Source organism: Salmo salar, chromosome ssa25 (genome assembly GCF_905237065.1).
Source record: "Salmo salar chromosome ssa25, Ssal_v3.1, whole genome shotgun sequence".
Taxonomy (NCBI): Eukaryota; Metazoa; Chordata; class Actinopteri; order Salmoniformes; family Salmonidae; genus Salmo; species Salmo salar.
This window is the reverse complement of record NC_059466.1, coordinates 52,392,731-52,405,967: the sequence shown is the minus strand read 5'-3', so window position 1 is coordinate 52,405,967 and position 13,237 is coordinate 52,392,731. Positions and strand designations below refer to the sequence as shown.

Here is a 13,237-nt window from a genome sequence, read left to right as displayed (position 1 = left end):
GGGCTTTCCCACTCTCACAGGGCATCTGGACCAGGGCTATAACGAGACTAGCTACTCTACAGTAGCCCCGGGGCTTTCCCACTCTAACAGGGCATCTGGACGTGACTAGCTACTCTACAGTAGCCCCGGGGCTTTCCCACTCTCACAGGGCAGCTGGACGTGACTAGCTACTCTACAGTAGCCCCGGGGCTTTCCCACTCTAACAGGGCAGCTGGACGTGACTAGCTACTCTACAGTAGCCCCGGGGCTTTCCCACTCTAACAGGGCAGCTGGACGTGACTAGCTACTCTACAGTAGCCCCGGGGCTTTCCCACTCTAACAGGGCAGCTGGACGTGACTAGCTACTCTACAGTAGCCCCGGGGCTTTCCCACTCTAACAGGGCAGCTGGACGTGACTAGCTACTCTACAGTAGCCCCGGGGCTTTCCCACTCTAACAGGGCAGCTGGACCAGGGCTATAACGAGACTAGCTACTCTACAGTAGCCCCGGGGCTTTCCCACTCTAACAGGGCATCTGGACCAGGGCTATAACGAGACTAGCTACTCTACAGTAGCCCGGGGCTTTCCCACTCTAACAGGGCATCTGGACCAGGGCTATAACGAGACTAGCTACTCTACAGTAGCCCCGGGGCTTTCCCACTCTAACAGGGCAGCTGGACGTGACTAGCTACTCTACAGTAGCCCCGGGGCTTTCCCACTCTAACAGGGCAGCTGGACGTGGCTAGCTACTCTACAGTAGCCCCGGGGCTTTCCCACTCTAACAGGGCAGCTGGACGTGACTAGCTACTCTACAGTAGCCCCGGGGCTTTCCCACTCTAACAGGGCAGCTGGACGTGACTAGCTACTCTACAGTAGCCCCGGGGCTTTCCCACTCTAACAGGGCATCTGGACCAGGGCTATAACGAGACTAGCTACTCTAATAACAAGGATCAGCTACTGTCACTACTGGGTCGGTTAATGGAATTACAGCACGTAGTATGAAACAGTGACTGCATGATTTGTTTTAAATCATTTTGAAGGGGTATTTCTATATGTATAGCTAGTCTGTCTGAACATTGACATGAGCAGCCTGAAAGCCTGAAGGAATTGATTTTGTGGAATTTACTTAACATTGTAATTGAATTGAATTGAATTATCTCTGAATTCAAAGACTGACTTGGAGAATTGTTCAGAGAGAGAATTTGTGGAATTAACCCCAATCCCTGTTTTTGTTGTGGGACGACATTACCCGTCTCTCCTCCCTCCCTCCTAGCCCGGTTAAACCACGCTGTGACATCGTCATTACCCGTCTCTCCTCTCCTCCCTCCTAGCCCGGTTAAACCACGCTGTGACATCATCATTACCCGTCCCTCCTCTCCTCCCTCCTAGCCCGGTTAAACCACGCTGTGACATCATCATTTACCCGTCTCTCCTCTCCTCCCTCCTAGCCCGGTTAAACCACGCTGTGACATCATCATTACCCGTCCCTCCTCCCTCCCTCCTAGCCCGGTTAAACCACGCTGTGACATCGTCATTACCCGTCTCTCCTCCCTCCCTCCTAGCCCGGTTAAACCACGCTGTGACATCATCATTTACCCGTCTCTCCTCTCCTCCCTCCTAGCCCGGTTAAACCACGCTGTGACATCATCATTTACCCGTCTCTCCTCCCTCCCTCCTAGCCCGGTTAAACCACGCTGTGACATCATCATTACCCGTCTCTCCTCCCTCCCTCCTAGCCCGGTTAAACCACGCTGTGACATCATCATTTACCCGTCTCTCCTCTCCTCCCTCCTAGCCCGGTTAAACCACGCTGTGACATCATCATTTACCCGTCTCTCCTCCCTCCCTCCTAGCCCGGTTAAACCACGCTGTGACATCATCATTACCCGTCTCTCCTCCCTCCCTCCTAGCCCGGTTAAACCACGCTGTGACATCATCATTTACCCGTCTCTCCTCCCTCCCTCCTAGCCCGGTTAAACCACGCTGTGACATCATCATTACCCGTCTCTCCTCCCTCCCTCCTAGCCCGGTTAAACCACGCTGTGACATCATCATTTACCCGTCTCTCCTCCCTCCCTCCTAGCCCGGTTAAACCACGCTGTGACATCATCATTTACCCGTCTCTCCTCCCTCCCTCCTAGCCCGGTTAAACCACGCTGTGACATCGTCATTACCCGTCTCTCCTCCCTCCCTCCTAGCCCGGTTAAACCACGCTGTGACATCGTCATTACCCGTCTCTCCTCCCTCCCTCCTAGCCCGGTTAAACCACGCTGTGACATCATCATTTACCCGTCTCTCCTCCCTCCCTCCTAGCCCGGTTAAACCACGCTGTGACATCATCATTTACCCGTCTCTCCTCTCCTCCCTCCTAGCCCGGTTAAACCACGCTGTGTGTTGTGTTAAAACATTCAACCATATATAGGGAATAGGCTTCTATGGGGCCCTGGTTTAAAGTAGTGCACTATATAGGGAATAAGGGTACCATTTGGGACTCAGGCAGTAAACCAATGTCTATGAATTGTTAGTTAGTCTTCCTATTTCCTGTGAAGCTATTTCTGACATATTTTTAAAATCGGTGTGAAATTAAAGTGAGCTGCTCATCCTGTCGTGATGACACAGCTTGGTGGGCCCAGATATTACACAGGATGTTGATGGGCCCAGATATTACACAGGATGTTGATGACACAGCTCGGTGGGCCCAGATATTACACAGGATATTGATGACACAGCTTGGTGGGCCCAGATATTACACAGGATGTTGATGACCCAGCTCGGTGGGCCCAGATATTACACAGGATGTTGGTGGGCCCAGATATTACACAGGATGTTGGTGGGCCCAGATATTACACAGGATGTTGGTGGGCCCAGATATTACACAGGATGTTGGTGGGCCCAGATATTACACAGGATGTTGGTGGGCCCAGATATTACACAGGATATTGGTGGGCCCAGATATTACACAGGATGTTGGTGGGCCCAGATATTACACAGGATGTTGGTGGGCCCAGATATTACACAGGATGTTGGTGGGCCCAGATATTACACAGGATGTTGGTGGGCCCAGATATTACACAGGATATTGGTGGGCCCAGATATTACACAGGATGTTGGTGGGCCCAGATATTACACAGGATGTTGGTGGGCCCAGATATTACACAGGATGTTGGTGGGCCCAGATATTACACAGGATGTTGGTGGGCCCAGATATTACACAGGATGTTGGTGGGCCCAGATATTACACAGGATGTTGGTGGGCCCAGATATTACACAGGATGTTGGTGGGCCCAGATATTACACAGGATGTTGGTGGGCCCAGATATTACACAGGATGTTGGTGGGCCCAGATATTACACAGGATGTTGATGCCCATTTAACTCATTCACCTTTTTCTCTCTCTCTTCCCCTCTCTCTCTCTGCCTCTTTCTCTCTCGATCTCTCTACCTCTCTCTCGTTCTCTACCTCTCTCTACCTTTCTCTTTACCTCTCTACCTCTTTCTCTCTCGCTCTACCTCTCTGTCTCGTTCTCTCCCTCTCTGCCTCTCTCTCTACCTCTCTACCTCTTTCTCTGTCTACCTTTCTCTCTCTCGTTCTCTCTCTTTCTTTCTCTCTCTACCTCTCTACCTCTTTCTCTCTCGCTCTACCTCTCTGTCTCGTTCTCTCCCTCTCTGCCTCTCTCTCTACCTCTCTACCTCTTTCTCTGTCTACCTTTCTCTCTCTCGTTCTCTCTCTTTCTTTCTCTCTCTACCTCTGTCTACCTTTCTCTCTCTCCACCGGGTTCTCTGTCTGTCTGTCTCCATACGGACGGTGGACATCCACAAGGAGAAGGTGGCAAGGAGAGAGATCGGAATCCTGACTACCAATAAAAACACATCTCTCACCCACAAAATGGTTGCTCCAGCTAATCCGGAGAGGCCGGTGCGGTACATCCGTAAGCCTATAGACTACAGCGTGTCGGATGACATCGGCCACGGGGTCAAGGTAGGTTGAAAGAACGCAACAGAATGTAGTGCTTCAGGTGTGAATATGATGCAGAAGTATATTTCTCAGTAGTTTCATGCTTAGAGCTCCTCAACAAGTCATCGTTTTCACTGCTTATCGAACTGGTTTAATGTTTCCTACTCTAACTAACTCGAATATTGGTATTCCTCTATAATGGCTGTCTTCCTCCTCTCACTAACCTCCCACTGCTCTCCCTTTTCCTCGCTCTTCTCTTGTTTTCATTCCTGCTTTAAGTGGTTGCTAAGGCTCAAGGTGAGGATGTTCTGACAGCAATGTGTCTGTTGCTAAGCTTCAAGGTAAGGATGTTCTGACAGCAATGTGTCTGTTGCTAAGGCTCAAGGTGAGGATGTATCTGTTGCTAAGGTTCAAGGTAATGATGAGGATGTATCTGTTGCTAAGGTTCAAGGTGAGGATGTATCTGTTGCTAAGGCTCAAGGTGAGGATGTTCTGACAGCAATGTGTCTGTTGCTAAGGCTCAAGGTGAGAATGTATCTGTTGCTAAGGTTCAAGGTGAGGATGTATCTGTTGCTAAGGCTCAAGGTGAGGATGTATCTGTTGCTAAGGTTCAAGGTGAGGATGAGCATGTATCTGTTGCTAAGGTTCAAGGTAAGGATGTATCTGTTGCTAAGGTTCAAGGTGAGGATGAATCTGTTGCTAAGGTTCAAGGTGAGGATGAATCTGTTGCTAAGCTTCAAGGTGAGGATGTATCTGTTGCTAAGCTTCAAGGTAAGAATGTATCTGTTGCTAAGGTTCAAGGTAGGGATGTATCTGTTGCTAAGGTTCAAGGTAAGGATGTGTCTGTTGCTAAGGTTCAAGGTGAGGATGAATCTGTTGCTAAGCTTCAAGGTGAGGATGTATCTGTTGCTAAGGTTCAAGGTAAGAATGCATCTGTTCCTAAGGTTCAAGGTGAGGATGTATCTGTTGCTAAGGTTCAAGGTGGGGATGAGCATGTATCTGTTGCTAAGGTTCAAGGTAAGGATGTATCTGTTGCTAAGGTTCAAGGTGAGGATGTATCTGTTGCTAAGGTTCAAGGTAAGAATGTATCTGTTGCTAAGGTTCAAGGTGGGGATGTTCTCACAGCAATGTATCTGTTGCTAAGGTTCAAGGTAAGGATGTATCTGTTGCTAAGGTTCAAGGTAAGGATGTATCTGTTGCTAAGGTTCAAGGTGAGGATGTATCTGTTGCTAAGGTTCAAGGTGAGGATGTTCTCACAGCAATGTATCTGTTGCTAAGGTTCAAGGTAAGGATGTATCTGTTGCTAAGGTTCAAGGTAAGGATGTATCTGTTGCTAAGGTTCAAGGTAAGGATGTATCTGTTGCTAAGGTTCAAGGTGAGGATGTTCTCACAGCAATGTATCTGTTGCTAAGGTTCAAGGTAAGGATGTATCTGTTGCTAAGGTTCAAGGTGAGGATGTATCTGTTGCTAAGGTTCAAGGTGAGGATGTTCTCACAGCAATGTATCTGTTGCTAAGGTTCAAGGTGAGGATGTGTCTGTTGCTAAGGCTCAAGGTAAGGATGTATCTGTTGCTAAGGCTCAAGGTGAGGATGTATCTGTTGCTAAGGTTCAAGGTGAGGATGTTCTCACAGCAATGTATCTGTTGCTAAGGTTCAAGGTGAGGATGTGTCTGTTGCTAAGGTTCAAGGTGAGGATGTATCTGTTGCTAAGGTTCAAGGTGAGGATGTATCTGTTGCTAAGGCTCAAGGTGAGGATGTATCTGTTGCTAAGGCTCAAGGTGAGGATGTATCTGTTGCTAAGGCTCAAGGTAAGGATGTATCTGTTGCTAAGGCTCAGGGTGAGGATGTATCTGTTGCTAAGGCTCAGGGTGAGGATGTATCTGTTGCTAAGGCTCAAGGTAAGGATGTATCTGTTGCTAAGGTTCAAGGTAAGGATGTATCTGTTGCTAAGGCTCAAGGTGAGGATGTATCTGTTGCTAAGGCTCAAGGTCAGGATGTATCTGTTGCTAAGGCTCAAGGTGAGGATGTATCTGTTGCTAAGGCTCAAGGTGAGGATGTATCTGTTGCTAAGGCTCAAGGTGAGGATGTATCTGTTGCTAAGGCTCAAGGTGAGGATGTATCTGTTGCTAAGGCTCAAGGTGAGGATGTATCTGTTGCTAAGGCTCAAGGTGAGGATGTTCTCACAGCAATGTATTTGTGGTAGCAAGGTTTCTTCTCCTCCTTCCTGTACGACTCCTGTGTGGGCGCTGAATGATTCCTCTCCTCACAGGTCGGCAGCCAGAAGATGAAGATGGGTGGAGGTCTACCTCGAACCAAACCCCCGACCCAGAAACCACCCAGCCCCCCCCATGCCAGGGAAGGGAACCATCGGGTACGTGATGTCACTGTCCGTGATGGTGGCATAACCATAGAAATAACATGAATCCTGTTTAACTGTGCTGTTGGGTTTTTTTTTTCACATCTGTGACTTAATGTTGAGATGTTCCCACACAACATTAAAGGGATATTCTGTGTTGGTGATTTCTGATTGGCTAGAGCGATGATGGAACGTTTCAAAAGGGCTGTGCTATTACAGATGTATTCCAGGAGGAATACTGTAGATTACATTTAAAGGTTGTTGATGTGAGGTACTGTAGATTACATTTAGGTTGGTGATGTGAGGTACTGTAGATTACATTTAGGTTGGTGATGTGAGGGACTGTAGATTACATTTAGGTTGGTGATGTGAGGGACTGTAGATTACATTTAGGTTGGTGATGTGAGGGACTGTAGATTACATTTAGGTTGGTGATGTGAGGGACTGTAGATTACATTTAGGTTGGTGATGTGAGGTACTGTAGATTACATTTAGGTTGTTGATGTGAGGTACTGTAGATTACATTTAGGTTGGTGATGTGAGGTACTGTATATTACATTTAGGTTACTGATGTGAGGTACTGTAGATTACATTTAGGTTGGTGATGTGAGGGACTGTAGATTACATTTAGGTCGGTGATGTGAGGTACTGTAGATTACATTTAAAGGTTGTTGATGTGAGGTACTGTAGATTACATTTAGGTTGGTGATGTGAGGTACTGTAGATTACATTTAGGTAGGTGATGTGAGGTACTGTAGATTACATTTAGGTTGGTGATGTGAGGGACTGTAGATTACATTTAGGTCGGTGATGTGAGGTACTGTAGATTACATTTAGGTTGGTGATGTGAGGTACTGTAGATTACATTTAGGTTGGTGATGTGAGGTACTGTAGATTACATTTAGGTTGGTGATGTGAGGTACTGTAGATTACATTTAGGTAGGTGATGTGAGGTACTGTAGATTACATTTAGGTTGGTGATGTGAGGTACTGTAGATTACATTTAGGTCGTTGATGTGAGGTACTGTAGATTACATTTAGGTTGGTGATGTGAGGTACTGTAGATTACATTTAGGTTGGTGATGTGAGGTACTGTAGATTACATTTAGGTCGGTGATGTGAGGTACTGTAGATTACATTTAGGTTGGTGATGTGAGGTACTGTAGATTACATTTAGGTTGTTGATGTGAGGTACTGTAGATTACATTTAGGTTGTTGATGTGAGGGACTGTAGATATCGAGGCTCTGTTGCTGTAGAAAGGACAACTATCAGTCAGCTAAATAAGAAATAAAAGTATCAAATAATTCAACAGCTGCAGTAAAATAACAATAGCAGAGTCAATGTGGAGACTATATACAGGGTGTTACGGTACAGAGTCAATGTGGAGGCTATATACAGGGTATTACGGTACAGAGTCAATATGGAGGCTATATATAGGGGGTACCGGTACAGAGTCAATGTGGAGGCTATATACAGGGGGTACCGGTACAGAGTCAATGTGGAGGTTATATACAGGGGGTACCGGAACAGAGTCAATGTGGAGGTTATAAACAAGGGGTACCGGTACAGAGTCAATGTGGAGACTATATACAGGGGGTACCGGTACAGGGTCAATGTGTGGGGGCACCGGTTAGTCGGGCTAATTGAGGTAATATGTACATGTAGGTAGAGTTAAAGTGACTATGTATAGATGCTAAACAGAGAGTAGCAGCAGCGTTAAAGAGGGGTTGTTGGGACACAATGCAAATAGTCTGGGTAGCCATTTGATTACCTGTTCAGGAGTCTTATGGCTTGGGGGTAAAAGCTGTTGAGAAGCCTTTTGGTCCTAGACTTGGCGCTCCGGTACCGCTTGCCATGCGGTAGCAGAGATAACAGTCTATGACTGGGGTGGTTGGGGTCTTTGACAATTTCTAGGGCCTTCCTCTGACCTACATGGTCCTGGATGGCAGGCACCTTAGCCCTGGGCCGTACTGGGCCGATAATAATAGAGAGTAGCAGCAGTGTGGGGGGTTGGGGGGTGGGTAGTAGTCCACCCTCTGTAGTGCCTTGCGGTCGGAGGCTGAGCAGTTGCCGGACCAGGCAGTGATGCAACCAGTCGGGATGCTCTCGATGGTGCATCTGTAGAACCTTTTGAGGATCTGAGGACCCATGACAAATCTTTCCAGTCTCCTGAGGGAGAATAGGCTGTCTCATCGTTGTCAGTGATCAGGCCGACCACTGTTGTGTCATCGGCAAACTTAATGATGGTGTTGGAGTCGTGCCTGGCCGTGCAGTCATGAGTGAACAGGGAGTACAGGAGGGGGCTGAGCACGCACCCCTGAGGGTCCCCCGTGTTGAGGATCAGCGTGGCTGATGTGTTGTTACCTACCCTCACCACTTGGGGGCGGCCCGTCAGGAAGTCCAGGATCCAGTTGCAGAGGGAGGTGTTTAGTCCCAGGATCCTTAGCTTAGTGATGAGCTTCGAGGGCACTATGGTGTTGAACGCTGAGCTGTAGTCAATGAATAGCATTCTCACATAGGTGTTCCTTTTGTCCAGGTGGGAAAGGGCAGTGTGGAGTGCAATAGAGATTGCATCATCTGTGGATCTGTTGGGGCGGTATGCAAATTGGAGTGGGTCTAGGGTTTCTGGGATGATGGTGTTGATGTGAGCCATGACCAGCCTTTCAAAGCATTTCATGGCTACAGATGTGAGTGCTACGGGTCAGTAGTCATTTAGGCAGGTTACCTTCGTGTTCTTGGGCACAGGGACTATAGTGGTCTGCTTGAAACATGTTGGTATTAAGGACTCAGACAGGGAGAGGTTGAAAATGTCAGTGAAGACACTTGCCAGTTGGTCAGCGCATGCTCGCAGTACACGTCCTGGTAGTCCGTCTGGCCCTGCGGCCTTGTGAATTTTGACCTGATTTGAACTCATACTTACAAATAACCCTCATAAATAATCAACTAGTGGTGTTTTTTTTGGACCTCAGTGATCACTGTCCCATTGTTTGTGTCAGAAACACAAACTAGCCTGAAACTAAACCATACCTTATCACTAAGAGAAACGTTAAACCATACCTTATCACTAAGAGAAACGTTAAACCATACCTTATCACTAAGAGAAACGTTAAACCATACCTTATCACTAAGAGAAACGTTAAACCATGAGTACGGGTTCTTCCTCTCCTGTTCATGCTTACTTTCCGGAAGCAGAACTTGCCCTTGAACAATTTTCTAATACACTGTTGATCCGATGTTTCACGAGCTGAAATATAGGATCCCAGAAATGTTCCATACACACAAAAAAAAGAAGCTTATTTCTCTAAAATGTTATGCACAAATTTGTTTTACATCCGTGTTAGTGAGCATTTTTCTCTTTGTCAAGGTATGCTGCACCTGTCAGGTGGATGGATTATCAAGAAGCTGATTCAACTTTATGATCCTTACACAGGTGCACCTTGTGCTGGGGGACAGTAAAAGGCCACTCTAAAATGTGCAGTTTTGTCACACAACACAATGCCGAAGATGTCTCAAGTTTTGAGGGAGCGTTCAATTGGTATGCTGGAATGCAGGAATGTCCACCACCAAAAGCTGCCTCCTAAAGTCGTTTTTAGGCGAATTTGGCACGAAATCCAACCGTCCTCACAACCACAGACTCTCTCTGTCTCTCTCTCTCTGTCTCTCTCTCTCTGTCTCTCTCTCTGTCTCTCTCTCTGTCTCTCTCTCTGTCTCTCTCTCTCTGTCTCTCTCTCTGTCTCTCTCTCTCTGTCTCTCTCTCTCTGTCTCTCTCTCTCTGTCTCTCTCTCTCTCTGTCTCTCTCTCTCTCTGTCTCTCTCTCTCTGTCTCTCTCTCTCTGTCTCTCTCTCTCTGTCTGTCTCTCTCTCTGTCTCTCTCTCTCTGTCTCTCTCTCTGTCTCTCTCTCTGTCTCTCTCTCTCTCTCTCTGTCTCTCCCTCTCTCCCTCCCCTTCCAGGTGATTGTCCACCAGAGATGTGAATGTTGACCTTTTTTAAACTTCTTACACACATCGGCAGCTGAGAGCGTGATCACACAGTCGTCCGGAACAGCTGATGCTCTCATTCATGTTTCAGTGTTATTTGCCTCGAAGCGAGCTTTGAAGTCATTTAGCTAGTCTGGTAGGCTCATGTCACTGGGCAGCTCTCGGCTGTGCTTCCCTTTGTAGTCTGTAATCGTTGGCAAGCCCTGCCACATCCGACGAGCGTCGGATCCGGTGTAGTACGAATCGAGTTTAGTCCTGTATTGATGCTTTGCCTGTTTGAATGGTTCGTCGGAGGGCTTAGCGGGATTTCTTATAAGCTTCCGGGTTTGAGTCCCGCTCCTTTGAAAGCGGAAGCTCAACCGTGTAGGTCAGTACATATGTTGCCTGTAATCCATGGCTTCTGGTTGGGGTATGTACGTACAGTCTGATGTGGTGTACTCCTCAATGCCATCGGCAGAATATCGGAACATATTCCAGTCTGTGCAAAACAGTCCTGTAGTTTAGCATCTGCTTCATCTGACCACTTTTTTTATTGACCGAGTCACTGGTGCTTCCTGCTTTAATTTTTCCTTGTAAGCAGGAATCAGGAGGATAGAATTATGGTCAGATTTACCAAATGGAGGACGAGGGAGAGCTTTGTACGCGTCTCTGTGTGTGGAGTAAAGGTGGTCTAGAACTTTCTTTCTCTCTGGTTATCCGTTTTTAGACTAAGGCTGTAACAAAATGTGGAAAAAGTCAAGGGGTCTGAATACTTTCCGAATGCACGCGCACAGACAGACAGACAGACAGACAGACAGACAGACAGACAGACAGACAGTTCTCCTCCTACTATGATCCACTGTAATCTCAACATTACACATCTGTAAAAGGTTTCAATCTTTCAATCTCTCCTGTTTCAGTTGTTGTAATCTTGAGATGTTAAACTGCTCTCTTACCCCTCTCGTCTAGGCGCCACTCCCCCTATCGGACGCTGGAGCCCGTACGCCCTCCCGTAGTCCCTAACGACTATGTCCCCAGCCCCACGCGCATCATGGCCCAGCAGGAGACCACTTCAGTTAACCAGCGGACACGCACCTACAGGTATCTCTCTCTCTCTCGCTCTCTCGCTCTGTGTGTGTTCTACAGGTACCCCTCTCTCTCTCTCTCTCTCTCTCTCTCTCTCTCTCTCTCTCTCTCTGATCATAGACCACTAAAAGTTGATTTAACAATTAGTTACTACTCTCATGAATTGTTTTATTATACCTTTATTTAACTAGGCAAATCAGTTGAGAAAAAAATTCTTATTTACAGTAACGGCCAAACCCAGACGACGCTGGGTCAATTTGTGCGCCGCCCTGTGGGACTCCCAATCACGGCCGGATGTGATACAGCCTGGATTCGAACCCCAGGGACTGTAGTGATGCCTCTTGCAGAGAGATGCAGCGCTTTAGACCGCTGTACTTTATGGTGCTACCAAATAAATAGATGTTCTAGGTCTCTCTGATACAGAGCTTTATGAGCCCATTCCCGCCACCCATCTCAAAACATGGTCCTTGGAGCAAGATTGGAACGCACAAAGTAGTGTTCAAAGGCAACTGTTGAATGGCACCGCCCAGTAGGATCTTGTGGACGACTACCGAGCCATGAAGAAGTGCCTGTGACTGGCTGCTAGAATCACTTGTCACCCCCCCCCCAGCCTTTCAATAGAAACCTGAACACTGAGGGCTCTGAAACCAGAAAGACTCATCAGGAACTTGTTTTAAAAAAAAAAAAAAAATCTCATTTTTTTTATTTATTTTTTTATTCTTCTCTTTTTTTTAAGTGACTTCACTGCTGAGTTTATATAAGATGGCTCTGGCACTCCTCTCCCACACAGTCTCGGGGTACCTTGTTCCAAATGGCGCCGTCTTCTCTATTTAGTGCACTACGTTTGACCTGGGGCCCATAGAGACCCATAGGGCTCTGGTCAAATGAAGTGCCCTATATAGGGAATTAGGGTGCCATTTTGGGACTCGAGTCTACGTCTCCTGCTGTATGCTGTGTCAGCCTTTTCAGATCTCTCCAGAGGGCAGCAACCCAACCTTGCTCAGAGAGTTTTAGGAGCTGAAAGAATTCACTGGAAGAAAAAAAAATCTAATCTCCATTTCTTCATTTTTTTTTTTTTCGTCAGTTATAGTGCATGTGTCTCAAGTCCACCCACACAGTCAATCTTGACATCTGGCTGTTCTAACTATAACCGGAGGAGAGCGTGCAGTGCCATATTACCTCCTATTCTCATCTGCCTCAGCTTAGTGAATCCTACCCTACTCTGTAGAGAAGCTGCTCTGAGGCCTTATCCTCCTGGCTGTTGAGGCCTTATCCTCCTGGCTGTTGAGGCCTTATCCTCCTGGCTGTTGAGGCCTTATCCTCCTGGCTGTTGAGGCCTTATCCTCCTGACTGCAGATAAAGCTGCTCTGAGGCCTTTATCCTCCTGACTGAAAAGATGTCTCTCGGATATTGTGGAGATTCTCTCTCCCTTCAGTCACCTAGCTACCTGCGGTCTCTCCCATTAACTCTCTGTGAGGTGTCAATCTTTCATGCTGTCATTATAACCATACCATCACAAACAGGGAATGCTGGTCCTTTAGAGCAGAGGTGTAGAGGAGACTACAATGCTTGTGTACTCTGTCACAGTGGTGCAGTCGAGTCACAAAAGTCCTTATTGCTAAGTCCGAGTCACCAATGGTCGATTCACGGTTCGAGTCACGAGTCTCTATGTCTGAAGTCACTTCTATTACATAATGTTTACTTTGGTTGCAGCCTTTTTTTCTTTTTGTTAAAACATTTGACATTGTGCAACACTCTTTCCACCATCTGCTGAAAAACGTCAGAAAGCAAAACTGATTTGGGGTTTCTGGTTACTGCTGTTTTGCCGGCTCGCACTGTCGCCTTGCCGGCTCGCACTGCCGCCTTGCCGGCTCGCACTGTCGCCTTGCCGGCTCGCACTGCCGCCT

At 47.3% G+C, this 13,237-nt stretch overlaps 1 protein-coding gene across 1 annotated transcript in view; it reads left to right on the top strand.

Annotated features, from left to right (window-relative positions):
- The window catches only part of LOC106593801 (abl interactor 2), a 39,257-nt gene that overhangs the window by 20,311 nt on the left and 5,709 nt on the right, over positions 1 to 13,237 (top strand). Inside the window, 4 exon segments of the mRNA XM_045707653.1 lie at positions 3,798 to 3,956; positions 6,201 to 6,272; positions 6,274 to 6,302; positions 11,214 to 11,345. Of these exon segments, the coding sequence (XP_045563609.1) occupies positions 3,798 to 3,956; positions 6,201 to 6,272; positions 6,274 to 6,302; positions 11,214 to 11,345 (392 nt within the window).